At 33.9% G+C, this 19,183-nt stretch overlaps 1 protein-coding gene and 1 pseudogene across 2 annotated transcripts; both read left to right on the top strand.

Annotated features, from left to right (window-relative positions):
- Positions 1 to 3,220: 3,220 nt before the first annotated feature.
- Positions 3,221 to 8,070, top strand: LOC143635231 (putative methyltransferase PMT21; annotated as a pseudogene). Its single transcript, XR_013154014.1, has 8 exons — positions 3,221 to 3,354; positions 4,881 to 5,174; positions 5,736 to 5,885; positions 5,975 to 6,170; positions 6,413 to 6,623; positions 6,710 to 7,385; positions 7,470 to 7,547; positions 7,648 to 8,070. The product of XR_013154014.1 is annotated as a putative methyltransferase PMT21 (transcript).
- Positions 8,071 to 14,340: 6,270 nt separating this feature from the next.
- LOC143635229 (protein GAMETE CELL DEFECTIVE 1, mitochondrial-like) lies at positions 14,341 to 17,773 on the top strand. Its single transcript, XM_077103106.1, has 4 exons — positions 14,341 to 14,402; positions 15,211 to 15,891; positions 16,907 to 17,096; positions 17,183 to 17,773. The coding sequence occupies exons 2-4, from the start codon at positions 15,269 to 15,271 to the stop codon at positions 17,405 to 17,407; spliced, it is 1,038 nt and encodes a 345-aa protein (XP_076959221.1). The 5' UTR covers positions 14,341 to 14,402; positions 15,211 to 15,268; the 3' UTR covers positions 17,408 to 17,773.
- The last annotated feature ends 1,410 nt before the right edge of the window (positions 17,774 to 19,183 follow it).

The raw sequence follows: 19,183 nt of genomic DNA, 5'->3' as shown, positions 1-19,183 counted from the left end.
ACCAAAGAAACATATAAAAATATCATAAAAGTTATAATTCAAAAGATACACAAAAGTTACAATAATAACTATAACTATAATGTAATATTTACAAACACATATATACACCATTGCTTTGCTTTTGGTTGTCACTTCGTTTACTTTTTCTAAGTCATGATATGGCATCTACTTTTGCACCATATATTGCATGACCATGCATGTGTAACCAAAAGCCAATTTGTTGTCATAATTGAATCAAAAATAAAATCTAACATTGGCATCGTGAAAGTACTGAAACCACAAAATAATTTCATAAATTAGGCTGTCAAAGGTGCAAAATGTGCAATACATTATATAGTTTTTGCTTTAACTTTAACTAGAAACATTTTTTTTTAAACTGTAAAATTTTATAAACAACCGGTTGAAAAAAGGGTTCAAACTCCCCTCTCCACTACACGGAGAAGAGCTGCCACCAAACACGACAACAAACTACATGAAACTAAATTTAGACTAATTTGACCACTCAACCAAGTGTCTTATAAATATGTGTTTTTATCAAAGAAAACTTAACGACTTAAAGTCCCTAATTATTAGGGATGAGCGTTGGACAGTATCCGTATCCGTACTCGTACATGTACCCGATTGTACTCGTACCAAAAATCAATAAAAACACGTACCAATACTCGTACCAAACTTTTCGGTATGGTACGGGTATGAGCACGGATATTGGTACTCGTTTTTGTACCACATTGTTTTTTATTTCCAAATCTTCGACAATCTTGAAACCGGTATCTGTACGAGTAACAAACAACCTGAATTAGTCCGGGTATCGGTAATTTCACAGGTACGTGACGGGTACCAAATTAGTGCAGGTACCAAATTGGTCGTCGATTTAATGATAAGATAGTATTGAACAACCTTAATACGGTCGCCGAATTTAAGTGATTTGTTTGTTGGTTCGAGTCTTGGATGTTATATTATTTAATTTTGAAGAAACGTTTGGTATTTTTTTCAATAATAACATAGTTGGATAATTTATTTTATATATTAAATATAAAGAATTCCAATTAAACATTTATATACTCTAAACATGTACAAAATACCAAATGTACCCGTATTTGTACCCGATTGTACATGTACCAAAATTCAACAAAAATGAGTACCAATACGCGTACCGAATAAGCTAAATCGGTACGGGTACAAGTACGTGTACGAGTACGGTACGAGTACGGGTATTTGGGACAAATTGTTCATCCCTACTAATTATTTCTATCTTCGCCTCTTTACCTCCAGAAATTATTTCGTTTCTCGATTTCCAGATTCTCCAGCACGTTATAATCACAATCCCTTGAAAACCTCTTTCTCCCAAACCCCTAGCCCTATCGAAACACGCAGGTCCAAAATATCTCTAACCTTGAAACCAAATATCAGATGTACCTTACACCAACGACTGATAAACACTTTTGAATTTTTATTTCCTTTTATTTTGTAATTAATTTAACTAGAATTTACTCTTAGAATTATAACTAGGTCTCTTGATTATACATAATTCATGTTCTTGCAATATCATTGAATTATTTTACGCAAGTACGAGTGTGACCACATATGACATATGTAACATGAAATCGAAAGCGATAGCACAGCACATTATTATGTGCAAATGCTGCCGGCTGTTGCCTTGTAGTAATTACGAACATGTAATGTTGTTTTTTGAAGTTTGATTAGATTAGAATAACAATGTGTGGGGGGAAAAAGGTTAGTGTAAAACTATATTAACACAAAAACAAGAAAGTGAACGTAGTGTGGTTTGTGGTCCCTTTTATGAATTTAATTTAAACAATATTTTCCCTAGTTTCAGTTGTAGATCTAGAATTTTAGTAAGTGGGGCAAAAAACAGGTTAGTTGAAACGGGTAAATAATAATAATAATAATAATAATAATAACAATAAAACTTATGGAACACATTGCAAGAAAGAAATTTGAAAACAAAGAAGGGAACAACGAGACTTTGATTATCTGATTCGCTCTCGTGCTCGACTAATACCTATTCGAGGCTTGAGTGACAATTGCCCGATCAAGTTTCAGCTAATCGTATGGAAAGTGAAAACCATTTAGGTCAAATGGAGAGTGAAACGATTTGCTAATGTTGAATACAAATTAGTGTAGGTTTGAGAATGCGTATGACGCCCTGGGTGTGTCTTTGAATCGTGTCGAAGTCACTTTCATATTGAAATTACGATGCTGTTTCCACCAATTACTACCGTTCGTCTCACTAAAATGTCAAATTGACAATTCGTCCAACTTCCTACGCTTGATGCCGTTGCAATGAGTTCGATTACTCAATAAAATGTATTTAGTTAAACTCAAGCCAGTACATTTTCCTAAAATTCATGCTCTATGTGCATACGTGCATGCGTATCCCCAAGTCCCTATGCTTTATACAAAAAAAATCGCTTTATTGTGTTGTTTATGTATAGATTAACCCATATTTGTATAATTTCTGCATTGTTGTAGAAATCGTTAGTCGGTAGTCGGGTAGTGAGGTGAGGACTATCTATTAATCAAGATTAGTCGGGATGAATCGAATCAGACTTTAATGTATAATTTTCAGTATTATATATACACATACAAATTTTATATGTAATTTTCTATTTTATATATAACAAACACATTTTGACCGGAAATTGCTGGAATATCGCTGGAAACCGTTGATTTTGGCTGAAATCTCGCCGGAAGCTGCCGATTACCTCGTCAGAAAAAGCCGACTAAGTCCGATTAATCTTGATTTTAGCCGGATATGACCATGACCGATTAGCCCAAATTTAATCGATGTGGTGGGAACTAGCGATTAATCGACATATAGTCGAGATTTTTACAACACTATGCATTAAACTTTAAGAAAATATCACAAATTTAAAAGTCTGGATAAAAACACCTTGGAATAGAAATGTTTTAAAGATTTTGGATTCAAGTTTCAAATATGCATTGCTAGAAAAAAAAATGTAAAAATGCCAAATTTAGCTTATGAAAATAAAAAAATAAATAATTTAACAAGATTCATTTATCTAAAAAACTTGAAAAGGGTAAAAACTTTATGTTTTTATTTCATGCTAAACATAGAAACAAAGTTACAACCTTATCTACTGTCAGAATCTTTATATATGTACTTGGCAGTTTAACCCCATGTAGAAAAAAAACAGAGATAAAAACGATTAAAGACACAACTCAAAGACCCTCACACAAGCAAAGAACATTAAACTTTCTATTACTGTTTTTCTTTTATTATTAAAAAAAAAAAAAAACAAGACATAAATGGGAAATCGATGAAAATAAAAGACAGCCAAGCAGAAGGTGTAAAACCAGTAACTTTTTAAGGTAATCATCTCAAATATGTATATATATATACATACATGTAGGGATCCATGGTATGTGTGTGAGTCCAGAGATATATACACACACTCCTCTCTCCTCACCCCTATCTTCTTTCTCTTTCCTTGACTGTGGTTGGTCCTCTTAATAACCCATTATTCTTAGATTTTGTGTCTGATAACACTGAATCTTTGTGCTTGTGTATGCTTCACTAAACTGTCCCACAAATCTTGGAATATTTATTAACATATTGCTAGGTACTTACTCAACCTCTGTTTCTTGTTCTGTTTTTATGTATATTATTATTCTTGCTGGATCTTTACTCAAGCAGTGTTTTTTAAAGAATTTGATACAACCCATATCTTTTTTATTGTGAATTATGTTTGGTTTATAGTTTCTTGATTCAGATCTAATTTGAAGATATGGGTTCACTTCATTTGGTTAAATTTCTTGTGAATCTTGAAAAAAAAAATTTGAATTCTTGATTTTCAGCTGAAGTTTGACAGCATTTTAATGGATTTGATATGGGTTCACTTAATATGGTTAAATTTCTTGTGAATCTTGAAAAAAAATCAAATTTTTACTTGAATTCTTGATTTTCAGCTGAAGTTTGACAGCATTTTAATGGATTGGATATGACACAAATCCTTTTTTATTACTGTCAATTATGTTTTCTTGATTCAGATCTGATTTGCAGATATGGGTTCACTTCATTTGATTAAAAATTTTATGAATCTTGAAAAAAAAAACAATTTTTTACTTAAATTCTTGACTTTCAGCTGAACTTTGACAACATTTTAATGTATTTGATCTGAAACTAACTTGATTGGTCTTCAAGAATCAAGATCCACTTTTTTATTACTTGATTGATCAATCAAACACTCCATTCAATAGTTGTTGAGAACCTGAGATCTGTTTCTTGATTGATACTCCAATCTTCAATCAACCTCAGTGGGCACAAACAGTTAGGACCCTACAAGACTTTTGTCCTGTAATTTGGCCCCAAATTTCATGTGATTTGTTTCATAAAGTTAAATATGACATTGACATATTATACTATGTAGTATTGTAGTAATTGCCACTAGTCACCAGATCTTGAAATTTTCCCATTATTAATTATTAAAATTTTTTACCATCAGATATACACTTTGCTGTCTATTAATAGTTTAGTACACCAATGACATAGATCTGTCCTTGACATCAAGAACACAGTTTCTATTTATAGTAAGCTTTAAGATCTATGTCTGTTTTCAAGAAACTGTCTTGTTTATTTTTCCATATTTATATAAACATTTATTTAGATAAAAGATTGGATCTTGATTAGATTTGAGTCATGAAACATTAGTATTTAGATTAAAGTTTGGATCTTTTGATTAGATCCAAGTTAATATCTCATTTGTTTTGTCGGTTAGAAGGAGATCTAAATTCTAAAGACTTTAATTAAGTGGGCCCCACAGTTACTATTTTAGATTTGTTTTCAGTACACTTTAAATGTTGTGATTCACACATTTTTGACTTTATTTTGTGAGCAGAGTTGAGGAAAAATGAAGCAAAAAGATGATAACAAGCATGATAAGCCTCTCAAGCCAAGTGATAAAAGCTCAAAGGTCCCCATGGGGATAATGTTTGTTGTTTTGTGCGGGTTTTCGTTTTATCTTGGTGGGATCTTTTGTTCTGAGAAGAACGGGTTCATTGGCACAGAGGAAGTTGTGAAATCGGTTGAGTCTCCTAAAAAGTCGGTTTCTACTCCGGTTCAAGTGAAGTCGGTCTCTTTCCCTCAATGCAGTGCTGATTTTCAAGACTACACGCCCTGCACCGATCCTAAGGTACTTTTGTCGGGTGGCAACGGGCCATTTTTAGTGCGGGTCAAACGGGATAGATTGACTTGAAAATATTTATTTGTTAGTTATTGATTTTATAACAATTAATATGGTAAACTACAAATTACAATACAAATAACTGAAATGGTTAAAAAAACAGTTTGTGTTAAACTTGTATTTGACACCAGTTGTTTTTAACTAACTTTTTACCTAAAAAAATATAGATCAACCCGTTTAGTTGTTATAACTAAACGGGTCGATATTCTAATCTTTCATGATTAATTTGTATTAACACCATTGTTTTAAACTAAACTTTTTAATATAACCCAATAATCAACCCTTTTAGCTGTTATAGCTAAACGGGTCGAAATGGTAATCTTTCATGATTAGCATAATTGGATATGACAGTATGACACCATTTGTTCTTAACAAAATTTTATTATCTACCGCAATACAGATCAACCCATTTAACTGTTATAGCTAAACAGGTTAAAATTGTAATCTTTTTATAAATATCAGAATTCGCGTATGCTTAGTCGCATGTGCTCTATGGTTTTTTGTACACAGAGATGGATGAAATACGGACGTCACAGGCTTACATTCATGGAACGACATTGTCCCACCCGCTTTCGACAGGAAAGAGTGTCTAGTACCGCCACCCGATGGCTACAAGGAGCCAATCAGATGGCCAAAGAGCAAAAATGAATGCTGGTACAGGTAAAGATTCAATCTTTTTTATTACAGTTTACTCAAACTACAATCTTGTTAATAAACTTTTATTAAAATGTAATCAAATTGTACTTCAGGAATGTCCCATATGACTGGATCAACAAACAGAAATCAAACCAGCATTGGTTAAGGAAAGAAGGGGAGAAGTTTTACTTCCCCGGTGGCGGTACTATGTTCCCTAATGGTGTTAGTGCTTATGTTGATTTAATGCAAAACTTAATTCCCGGAATGAAAGACGGCACTGTCCGTACCGCCATTGATACTGGTTGCGGGGTAAGTTTTCGCAGATAGGGATAAACATTTTTTACCAAATACCGATACCATACTGGTACCGACTGACCACGGTCGGCACCGGTACCAGTATTTGTTTTATTCATGTTTTCAGTATCGGTACCATTTGGTTATGGGATTTTTGGTATTTTCAATGGTACGGCTACCGATCAGTAAATAACTGGTATGGAATTTGATATGGTTTATTTTACGGTACGGTACTGATCTCATCCCTAATTCTACAGGTTGCTAGTTGGGGAGGTGACTTGCTCGATCGTGGGATTCTTACGGTTTCTCTTGCTCCAAGAGATAATCATGAAGCCCAAGTTCAGTTTGCTCTAGAACGTGGGATTCCCGCCATTCTTGGAATCATATCAACGCAGCGTCTTCCTTTCCCTTCGAACTCGTTCGATATGGCTCATTGCTCTAGATGCCTGATCCCATGGACAGAATTTGGTACTTAATTAAACTTTTGTTGCGGTTTAGTTTAATGTTTATATGATGCATTTCGGTGTTTGATAAAATGCCTCAATGACGTTCAGGTGGAATTTACCTTCTTGAAGTACACCGAATCCTCCGTCCCGGGGGCTTTTGGGTCCTGTCGGGCCCACCCGTGAACTACGAGAACCGTTGGAGAGGTTGGAACACGACAGTCGAGGAACAAAAATCGGATTACGAGAAACTACAAGAGCTTCTAACTTCAATGTGCTTTAAACTATACAACAAGAAAGATGATATTGCAGTGTGGCAGAAGTCCACAGACAACAACTGCTACAAACAACTCGATACACCCGACAACTACCCACCAAAATGTGATGACGGGACCGAGGCCGATTCAGGATGGTACACCCCGTTAAGACCGTGTGTGGTTGTCCCCGACCCGAAAAACAAGAAATCTAGCTTGAAAGCGGTTGCAAAATGGCCCGAAAGATTGCACGTGGCCCCGGAACGGGTTGCTGATGTTCGTGGTGGGAGTGATGGTGCGTTTAAGCATGACGATAGCAAGTGGAAGAGCCGAGTGAAGCACTACAAGAAGCTGCTCCCGGCTCTCGGTACCAACAAAATCAGAAATGTGATGGATATGAATACGGTTTATGGTGGTTTCGCTGCAGCTTTAATCGAGGACCCGCTCTGGGTCATGAATGTTGTTTCTTCGTATGCTCCGAACACGCTTCCCGTGGTTTTCGATAGGGGTCTTATCGGCACTTTCCACGATTGGTAACTTTAATGTCTTGTCAAAATACATTGTTAATTTTGTATGTTTGTTTTGTGTATGAACTCCCTTGTTTAATCTTTCGTTAGGTGCGAGGCATTCTCGACATATCCTCGAACATATGATCTCCTTCATGTCGACGGCTTGTTCACAACCGAAAGCCATAGGTAAGCTATCACAATTTTATTTATAATTTAAGTTAACATGTCTAGTAATCTGTCACATCAGGTTCCGACATTTACTTTAATATCTTACTTTTTGGAGTAGGTGTGAGATGAAATATGTGTTATTGGAAATGGACCGGATTTTGAGACCGAACGGGTACGTGATCATTAGGGAATCTAGCTACTTTGTAGACGCGATCGCGACACTAGCTAAAGGGATGAAATGGGGTTGTCACAAGGAATCAACCGAGTATGATATCGAGACCGAAAAGGTTCTGATTTGCCAGAAGAAACTTTGGTACTCGAAACAGAGCTCGTAGTTGACTTCAAAAAGTCAAAAGATACAAACTGATTCACAAATCATTTGATTTTTATTCGATACTTATAATCATTGATGAACATCATGAGAAAAAAAAAAGAATAGTTGCATTATAGTTTTGTTGTAACAATAGTTCTAAAGTTATTTAATTTTATTATTTTTGTAAGGTTGTGTAAGAACTTGTTAAAGGAAATGTTCCTTTCGTTTACACACTTGTATCAAGTATTGTACAACTTTCAAAGCATCAAGTACACGCCATAAATTATATATGAAGTTTTTTTACAACTCTTATTGCATGAAGTACAACGTTACATTGCAAATTATACAAGTTGTAACGTTATTGTTATTACTTATTACGTGCTTGCACAATTCGATTCAGTTTGATTATTAGCCAAATCAAAACAGTAACTGAAGTCATCGGCTAATCTATTTTATTAACCAATCATCTTTTGGTTAATAGGTTTAGTTGTTCGGTTTTCGGTTACACACCCTTTATTGTTATGAGGTTGGGTTGACAATGTTAGGCAATATACAACTTTCATGGCATGTTATACATGTTAGAATAGGACACGAGTACACGGCATCTAGTAACATTAAATGTATGAAATTGCAATAATTAATTTTCATGTGATAGGTCGGCTCAAACCAACCAATGGGTCTTAATCCTATGGCAAGGTGGTCCGAACTAGTAGATGATTATTAGCTTTGGATGTTTGACATCATTCTAGGGGAGGTCCTAGTGAGAATATAATAGTGATGGTAACACTTTAAAAATCTTAGTTCATGTATGATACTAAAATATTGAAAATCTTCATGAGCATATTATTATATAACTAAAAATTCAATGTGAGAAGCACCTAGAGTCCTAGACCACCTGTCATTAGACCATGCGTACTCGGTAGAGTTTTGAGGCGTTGTCGGGTATTACCCCCACCCCCCACCCCCCCACCCCGACGTTTTGCCTAGATTTTGGTTGTGAAGGTTGTGTAGATATTGTTGGAGGGCGGAGAGTTTAGCCAATCAATTTTTTTTATTTATATTAAAAAACTAAAATAATAATAATTGTGTAATGATTGCTACAGAGTTTTGACTACGCTATCTTTATGCAAAACTCCACAAAGCTAACTGAACGTCACGTGACGTAAAACGTTCAAGGGTGAAGAGTTTTGACTACACTGCTACACATAGTTTTAGTCGAGTCAATATATTGTATATAGATGTGTGTGTGCATATATGTATATGATGGGTGAGTGTATGTGTGCAAGAACCAACTAAAAGTTAAAAGTAACAGAGGGGATGAAGATAAGTATATCAGCAAGGCTGTCTTCAAGATTTTAGGTGCCCCATATGAATACTCGAAAAAGACCCATATATATTTTAAAAATCAAACAGTTCAATGATCCGTCGATCATCAATTCAAAATCGTCGTTGCTAGATGTTCTAACTTCTACCACTTGTGTACTATGTGGCCTTATTGTTTAGGATTGTGGTGCTTACCCAAATATGTTATGGGCCTGATTACTATTATGAACTAAAAATGATGTATTATGAAAAGTGGGTTTTATAGTTATAAAAAATGGCCTACATACAATTAAAATGGGCTATTAGTCTTCTCTAAATGTAATATGTTATGAGACCGACCTCTCTCGACGAGTCGATGGCAGGCCCTCAGTGGTGGCTGAGGCCCGAGTGCCCGACTACCCTCAGAGCTGGCCGGCCTTGGTACTCATTTTACACATTCTAACTTGCCCCTCACCCAATCATATTATCATGATTGAACATGTTGGATGGCCAATTAACATACCTTGTGTGATTGCCGAGGGTCACTCTAGAGGAAGGCTAAGATGCGAATGGAAACGAATCAAGTATAATACTCCTACAAGCAACATATGGTTTTGTCACACACATGGTGGATCAAAGTTGTCATAGGGCTTATTGTAAATGCTATTATCTAAAAAGTTTGGCCTTTTCAATTTAAAATTAACATTGAACAAAATTAAAATTGATTTTCAGTTGGACTTTAACCATTTTGGACTTGGTCCGGCTTTTGGTTTATTTAAAAGAAGATTAAATTGAAAAACCTAGACAATGAACATCTCACCTTCTAGTGAGTTTTATGTTTCTATAGGATATGCAGCTTAATAGAATAAAACTTTGCTAGGGAAATTAACTTTTTGATGGCAAGATTCCACTTGACACAACTTTAATCTTTGGGATATTGATTTGTATATTGTTCACTAGGTTAGCTACCCGTGTAGTACACGGGTTAAAATAAATAAATTTATTTAAACAATAACATAATGTCACATTCGAAAAAATACGTTCAACAAATATAAAGATATATTATATGGTATAATATATCTAAATATTTATAAATCTCTAAATATTTCTTGATACACAATATGTGTAGTTTTATTTGTAAATTTACTTGTTTTTTTCAAAACTTAGTAGTTTCACATTGTTTCTGATTTTAACTCTAGATAATGCAACAAATAACTGGTCATGAGTTAAAAACAAATTGTCTAAAAAACAAACCAACAATTTACAATGATTGACCTTCGTTTTTGTTAATTTTCATTCCAAACAAAAATTAAGTAAAAATTTCATTCTTTAAAACTAGTACTTTTATCTAAAGGTGTAAGATTTAAAAAATAAATAAATATAATTGTGAGTTCCAATATTATTTTCGGATATGATTTCGGCTTCTATAGCACGGTTATCATATTGTATTTTCACATGTAGCTTAATTTCATTGCATAGACCAATTTTCTAGTTAATATTTTAATCAGCATCAATTCAACATCAGCTTTTAGAACTAGCCTATGACTTAACAACCTTATATTTCGAGGTCATTTAAAAAGTCAAGAAACTAATACTTTCTTTTAACGTATCATTTTATGTCTGATAGATACCATATGAAGAATATAAGGATATACAAAGTCAATTCATCGTCTGATCAACAGTGTGCTAATATTTAGCATTTGTATTCCAAAGTTAAGAAGTTGTCTTTATCGCATGAACAACCAAAACATGTAGTATAGTGTTAATATTTTTGTGAATTTTTAAGATGATGAACTTAACATAAATGATGGGTTGATTAAATAGCAAATTAAAAAAATGTTGTAAATGACTACTTTTTTTAAACCAACCCGTGGATCGAAACTCATTCTAATAATAAACTGTTTTGACTTGAACCATGTTTGATACTTTAACCGGTTAAAAAACCAGTCGTTTGAATTAACATAAACACCGATTCAATAGTTAATTTGTCTTTTAAGAGTTTGAAATATTAAAAAGAAAAAAAAATTATTTAATATGAGAGAAATGAAGGAAAATTTAAAATACAAAATTATTAATAATAAAGATAAATGTATTTAATATGAGAGAGAGGAGGGAAAATTTTGTAAGAATTAATATGATGATGACATGTGACAATAAGAAAGTTTTGTTTATTATATAGTATAGACTAGCTTTAGAGACCGTGTTGATCCAAATAATAAAAATAAGTATTAGTTTAAACAATGTATATATAATGTATGTGAAAAATATATTAAAATCTATACTTCACAGTTTAAGCAGATTGTATCAATAAAATAAATTTAGCATTTAAAAATTAAAAAAAAAAAAAAAAACTCTTTATATACAACATTTTAATATTTCTTCGCAATTTTCTCTCTTTATCCAATATTAAGAATTCTATTCTACATCTGCTTTCTACTCTTGCACGCTTAGTCCTCATGATTCATTGAATACAAAGTTAATCTCGATGGTTTGTTATAAACAATTCAATTGCTTATTCAACCAGTGCCATAAGTCATTCATGAAACATGGGTGTTATGTTTCATTTATCCGAACCCTATACTACTCATATCATATTATTACAACTGATTTTATCATTCTAAACAGAAATGTATAAGACCTTTTTCAATTGTTTTTCAGATACATGGGAAAAATTGGAACTAAATTTTTGATCATATAAATCCCTTTTCAATAGAATTGTGTGCTTGTGTCAGCAATGCTCTTTTATATGCTTCTCAGATGATAACATCTAGTACCTTGGAGAGCAAAAAAAGAAAAAAGTTACAGTATTATGGTGACATAAATAATAAATCAAACAGAATAATTGTTGGCTTCAAACTAAAACTAATAGCAGGGGGTATCAACTTTATAGCAAACCGCAACAAAGTAAATAAAGCACTTCATCTACAAGCTCTAACATAACAACTATAAACACTTCATCTATAAGCTCTAAAATAATTAACTATAAGCAGAAACCAAAAAAGAAAAAATAAAAAAAAAAACATACGAAAAACCAAATCAATCCAACACACAAGAGAGAACACAAAATCAAACGCAATCGGATAATCAATTATGTACATATTTCGTCATAAGCTTTATCGAGAGGTTTATTGTCGTTTGAAAGTAAATATATTTTATCATACTCATTTTTTGTCATTCACCCTCTCACAATTTTCAGACACTATTATACTTTTGATATTAAAGCTTGCTATTGTTAAACAATCCCACCAGATCTCATGCCTACAAAGTAACTGCAAAGGTTAGTCAGCTTAAACTCTTATGTACTAAAAGTTCTCAACACTTAGTCTCCGATTCTATAACAAAAATGTTTCAAGAACTAAAAATGTTATTTCATCTTCCTGCAGTTCTCATGCACTATTATGTTTTCTATACTCTAGCAATCCAATCCAACAACGCTATTATTTCGTCCTCCTACAATTCAAGTCGTGTAACGGGAAAAGGTATATATTGTATGAGTTAGCTGATCAATAGGATGTAATCACAAACATAAAAGAGAATTTTTCAAAATGTTTTCTCATTCTTCTACAATTTTTATACACTATTATGCTATCGATACTCAAACATTGCTACTGTCAACATGACTCATCGCCATGCCTCATGCCTAAAATAGGAAAGGCTTAGTCAACATAGACTCTTATCTACACAAACTTTTACTAAATACGATAAACCTAGTCCATTTAACGTCGGTTCTAAAACGAAGATGTTTCAACCTTGCTATGTTAGTAATTAATTTACAGACCTATCAATGGCAACCGGCGTACTACTGGCATCGGCTTCTCTTGATGCCCTCCACCCTCCAGAACCTAAGTCCAAGGATGAATAGACCAAAATATCCAACACATACGCACACAATTATAGCTGTTAAAAAAAGGATTTCACCCTCAAGGGTTCTAATTGGATTGGATATTACAGATCGATTTGTGAGATAGAGACAGGAGTAGTTTCATAGTAAGAAGCAGCCGTAAAGGATTATTATTTATTAGGGTTAGGAAAACAATAAGTGGTAGTTTGGAAAACAATAAAAGGTATAGAGATGTTTAGCGGGAAAACACCCTCAATATTCATTTTCCAATTGACACGTGGCACCAGAGATTTTCTTTTTTTTTATTAAAGTAGGTAGATTGTTGGTATAAGTTGAATTCACAAATTTATACTAGTGGGATATTAACACTATCATATTAATATGAGTCTGAGCGCACATGATTTGCATCTATAGCAACTATATGTCAAAATTACGTTATTAAATGGAGACCTAGAAGAAGACATTACATACGGTGAACCGTGAATGCGAAAATTCGACAACTTTATATAAAGAAATATAAGTATACCACCTTATCAAAACCACCACCACCATCGTTACCAACAGTTTTATTTTTGATAAAATAAAATATATCGAAGTAGAGGTAATTTTGGCATTTTGTGATTTATATTTCATTCATTTGTTTCCTGTCTATAGGGCTGTAAACGATTCAAATGTCCATTCAGTGAGAAGTTCATTTATGTTTGTCAGTTTAATAAACGAACCGGACATGAACATAAAGTTTTCGTTCAGTAAACTTAACGGACGAACACACATAGAGGCCGCATTCGTTCAATATTGTTCGTGAACGTCCGGTAATGATTATACTTTTTTAAAATTAATTTGTAATCGTTTAGGTTCGTTTGTTCATTAGAGTCGTTTATGTATGTTTGTCCATTAATGTTCATTAGTGTCGTTGTGTGTTCATTTGTCCATTAGGGTCTGTTAGTGTTCTTTTGTCCATTAGTGCATGTTTACAATATTAACAAACAGACAAATTCAATTCCTTAATGAACGAACATAAACACCAATTCTGTTCAGTTTAGTATTCGTGAACCGTCCTTTTGCCCGAAAAAAGTTTAACGAGCGAATACAAACATGGTCTCGTCTGATTCGATCCATTACAGCCCTACATGTCTATCAAACAATACAAATTAACGATTCATTACATTATCATAGGTTAACCAAACATCCAAACATAACAGTAAAATGATATTATCCATTCGATCTTCATTCATTTCATTACCTTATACCGAACCGTTCGGTTGTCATTAAACCATCTAATTAACGCTAAGAGTTTTGAACGAACGGCTGATATGTGACGTTTATATACGTAGCAAAACCTAATTCATCGACATTTTCTTTCTTTCCGACTTGGCTATCACTCACGACTCACCGTTCATTCAGTCATCGGCGGCAGGTAACCTATTATTACTACTCATGTTTTACTTACATTTAATCAACTGAAACTCATCTTATCCGGCGTCACAATGCTTTCTATTGATTCAGTTGGGGCAAAATGGATCTATGTCTACCAATCAGGGTTATTATTATTTGAATAATAATTTGGATTTGGAAATACATCTTTACTTCCGATCAAACTAATATTAGTTTTAGGCTCAAGATGCCACTGTATTGTTATACGTAGGGCTGTTCAAAAAGCTTGGCTCGATAAAAGCTTGAATGAAGCTAGCTACAAAAAATTTATTTGAAATGACCTGAGCTTGTAACAATCCTTACTAGGCGTCGATTAATCGGGATCCCCAATTAATCGCTAGTTGCCACTTTACCGACTTGTCGCGTTTAGTTCCCATTTGTCCAAAATGGGTCAAAATCGAGAATTTTATACGTAAAATTTGGAATATATATGTATATTTGAAAATTTACATATAATTTCCAATCCGATTAATCTCGATTAATCGCTAGTCCCTTCCCCAACGCCCGACTAGCGACTGACGATTTTTACAACAGTGCTCTTGGGATCGTTAATCTTCGAGCTCGAGCTGAGCCTAGGTGTCTTGTTTGATGAGCTCGAACTCACGCTGCCTTGACTTGGCTCGACTTGACTCGTTTACTGTCCTAGTTGTTTGCGTTCACAAGGAGTGTTTATAAACTTTTTGCTCAAGTTTTGTTTATAGCGCGTAATTTGAGATCAGTGATGTTGTGGAACTGGAAATGATATACACGTCAGTATTTACTGGTTTTGTATCTGTATTTTTTTTTGTCAGGAATGAGTTTTTGATAATATAAACTGCAAAGTGTAGACTTAACGCATACTCGGTAAACATGCAATCACTCTCACGTGTGTTATCCCAGCTATCTCTAAATGCAAGATCCACACCCGTGACAAACACAGTATCTTATACAAGCGCTAGGTTTCTGTCAACTACAGGCGGAGGAAACAAAGGTGAAGTTGATTGGGGATCTGAATCCATATGGTCAAGTGGCCTTACCAAAGACCATTTTGATGGCGAGGTTGTAGGCGAAAAGGTCACCGACACTGCTGGCGGTGTTCCTGGTGGTGGTGTAAGACGGAAGCCATTAGATCTGTCACACGAGGATGATTTAGAAAAGATAAGGAAACAGGCGGCTGCAGCTTCACGTAGAGATGGGGAATTTGCTAGTAAGTGGAAAGATAGGTTGCGTGAAACTACCATGTTGATGAAGCAGGTGATCGAGCCAGGGGCGAGAGGCGCGTATTTGAAAGATTCAGAAAAGGCGGAAATGTATCGGCTGCATAAGGAGAATCCGGCAGTTTATACGGTTGAGAAGTTGGCTAAAGATTATAGGATTATGAGACAGCGGGTGCATGCTATTTTATGGTTGAAAGAAGATGAAGAGAAAATGGAGAAAAAACTTGGACACTCGTTAGATGATTCTATTGAGCAGTTGCTTGACAATTTCCCCGAGTAAGTTAATTTATTGATTGTGATTGCCAAAATCAGTTTTTTATTAAGTATAATTTATGATTATTTTTGTTCTATTATAAGTAGTTTTAAAAGTACTAAGATTATTCGAAAACAAATAAGTTATTTATTTAAATATATCAATGAAGTTTTGGATACGGATTATCCATGGTAGAAAATACGAAATCGGAAGATATTAGAAATAGAGAATTGGGAGTGGTTATGAAAGTATGTCGATGCTGTACAATAAAAATATAGAAAAAGAAATTTTGAACTTTGATATTTTTATGTTTCGTAAACCAATGTGGGATTTTTAAAATGACCAGATACAAAAAATCATTTTGCATTTTATATACAATTAAGGAGGTAAGATCTGTATAGGCCTGTAAATGAACGAAGAAAAGCGAACAATTAAACTATGAGTGTTTTCTTTTTCATGTTCGTTTTTTAAGAATATGAGCGTGTTCTGTTTGTTCATGTTTGCTTCTTAATAGTATAAATGAACGATTCACAAACATAAACGAATGAACATAACTGAACATAGATGAAAAAACATAACCAAGATAATACCAGTTAAAGTTAAACATGAACATCAATCTGCCGGGCCTAAAAAATTAACAGAAGTAGACTAAGTTGTACTGTTGTAGTGGGTTTAAAATAAATAACTGAATTATATAAACAAACTTAAACATACATTAATGAACACACGTAAATGAACATAAAAGAACAAACTTAAATTAAGCGCGAATGAACGAACATTCACAAACATTAATATACGAGCGAAACAAGTGTTCATGTTTGTTTGTTTAAACGAACATAAATGGACTCTCTGCCGAACAATTCACAGATGGTTCAATGAACGATCGGTTCGTTTACAGGCCTAGGTGTAGAACAATCCTAACTTCTGCTACATATTTATACAAGAATAATTAGGCGTCTATAATATCTATTTTCTTGATTTTAATGGTATTATTATTATTATCATCATCATTGCTATTACTATTGCTGTTATTTGCAGATTTTTCGAGTGGCACGATAGAGAATTTCATGTCGCGACTTTACCATACAAACCAGACTTTAAAGTGATGCCCGAGGGTTGGGACGGGACCATCAAGGATCCGGATGAGGTGCTATACGAGATATCAATGAAAGAATCTGAGATTATATATCAGGAGTTCCTTGAGAGGTTCACCTTCAACAAGGCGAAGGTAACCTTAAAAAAACAAGTTTTTTACTCTCAGACAGCAGCTGTCTTTTTGGAGATGTTAATGTTGTTTTGTTGTTTCCTAAACAGATGAATCACGAAGTGAAGGTTCACAAATACAGCAGAAGACGCCCATCAGAGGGGTGGGAAATCACGGTTGAGAAAATGGGGCCTCGTGGGAAGCGTGGGGACGGTGGTGGTTGGAAGTTTAAGAGTTTAGCAAATGGGTCCACCCAACCGCTTAATGACCATGAGAAGATGTTTGTAAAACGAGAGACGCCTCGCAGGCGCCGCAAGATTCTACACCCGAAATAGACACTGATGAGACTGAGAGGTGTTGCTTTTGTTGTTAGACAGTTTGGATTCTTGATCAATAATATGGTCTCTTTTTTAATTGTCACATGTAGTGGGACACACCGTCATTAATGTTTTCTGTTTTTGCAAAAGTCACATGTAGCAAGGCTGAAAAACTGGAGCAAAACTATTTTTTGTGGTTAGTATGATGAAAATTGAAATGGATTTCAAACCTTGTTTGTTTTTGTGTTTTGTATATGGATGGAATAAAGAGTGACATGAAATAGAGTGTGGGAGAGTTAGGTGAATCCATCAGATACTTTGCTGTCTATTAGTACACCACTAGTTAGATCTGTCCTTGATTTCAAGGACACAGTTTCTATTTATAGTAAGCTTTAAGATCTATGATTCATGAATCTGTCTTGTTCATCTTCCCAATTTTGAAGTAAACACTTATTTAGATATAAGTTTGGAACTTGATTAGATTTGAATCATGAAAAGTTAGGCTATGTGTTGTGCTTGGTTACATGGGCACTATCCGTGCTATGTAGGCAGGAGCATACTTGCTCAACTGCATTCGGTTTACTAAAGAAGCGATGAAGCATACTTGCTCCACCGATGCATTTACTTCACAAGAACTGATTAGGTAAATTATGTACATTGGCGGATCCAACTAGTAACTGGGTGGTTTCTGGAGTTTCGTAATAATAGTGTATTGATATATAGAAAATAATAGCGTGAACCACGTTATAAATTAGAAAGGAACCATCCTGATTATAATAATAGCTTTTGGTCTAGTGGATAACTCTTTGATTTGTTAATTGAATGTCATAGGTTCAAATATGTTCTACATTACTTTTTTTATATTTTTTCTATAAAGTCTTTTAGAGTTCAAATCCATTTTACTACTTTTTTATATTTTTTTCTATGCAGCTTTTTAGGGTGTATAAACCAAAAATTTTAAACAAAGATGCAATTGCAAACGCCGCTCTCTGCCCTCTCCCCTCTCCACCGTGATTACACAGACGCCCCACTTCCTTCCTCTAGTAGTTCGGGCATCCGATCGAACTGTTGTGTTCATATTATGTAACGATTTCAAAAGGTGACGACTCGTAGGGAACTACTATATGTATTTTTTTAATTCGTATAGACCATTGTATTTGTATTATGTGTTTTTGAATTTCGAATGATGGTTCTTTTTTTTATTATTTTATCGTATTTTTATTATTTAATGAACCGAGCCAAAATATTTATAACCGATTCTATAAAATTGAAGCATCTATAAGTAGTGCACCACCTGAAAAAAAATTTTAAATTCGTCACTGATTATGTATAATTGCATCATCTTACATAATATAATAATCAAAAATTATATTTAAAAAAATTATGTATTCTTAATGTTTAATGTCATTCACTCAATTTATCTAAGCTCATTTTTATATTCAAAAAAAGTAACGCAACCCAAATCACAACCCAAACTTGGGTTGATTCTTGGGTCAATTATCTTTATCCTCAAACCCGAATATAAATAAATGACAGATAAAAATATCTAATAATGGGGTGCCCCCTTATGATTTAATTAAGTCCAAATCCAAAACCCCACATTACCTAATTACAACCCAACATTATTAATTTTGTTTATGAAGAAAAACATAAAAGAGAGAATTATTTTGTTCCAAAAACTAATGTCAACATTCATAAAAGAGAGTCACATAAATAATTAATTAGCATTTATTGGGTTTGCTTTAACAAAATTATTATGACAGGTTTATGGTGTATGTGTGCATGGGCATTTCA

Source organism: Bidens hawaiensis, unplaced genomic scaffold, assembly GCF_021521415.1.
Source record: "Bidens hawaiensis isolate Kalapana, Puna unplaced genomic scaffold, B.hawaiensis_p1.1 tig00007413_1, whole genome shotgun sequence".
NCBI lineage: Eukaryota > Viridiplantae > Streptophyta > Magnoliopsida > Asterales > Asteraceae > Bidens > Bidens hawaiensis.
The sequence above is the reverse complement of the archived record's forward strand: the minus strand, read 5'-3'. Positions and strand labels throughout refer to the sequence as shown.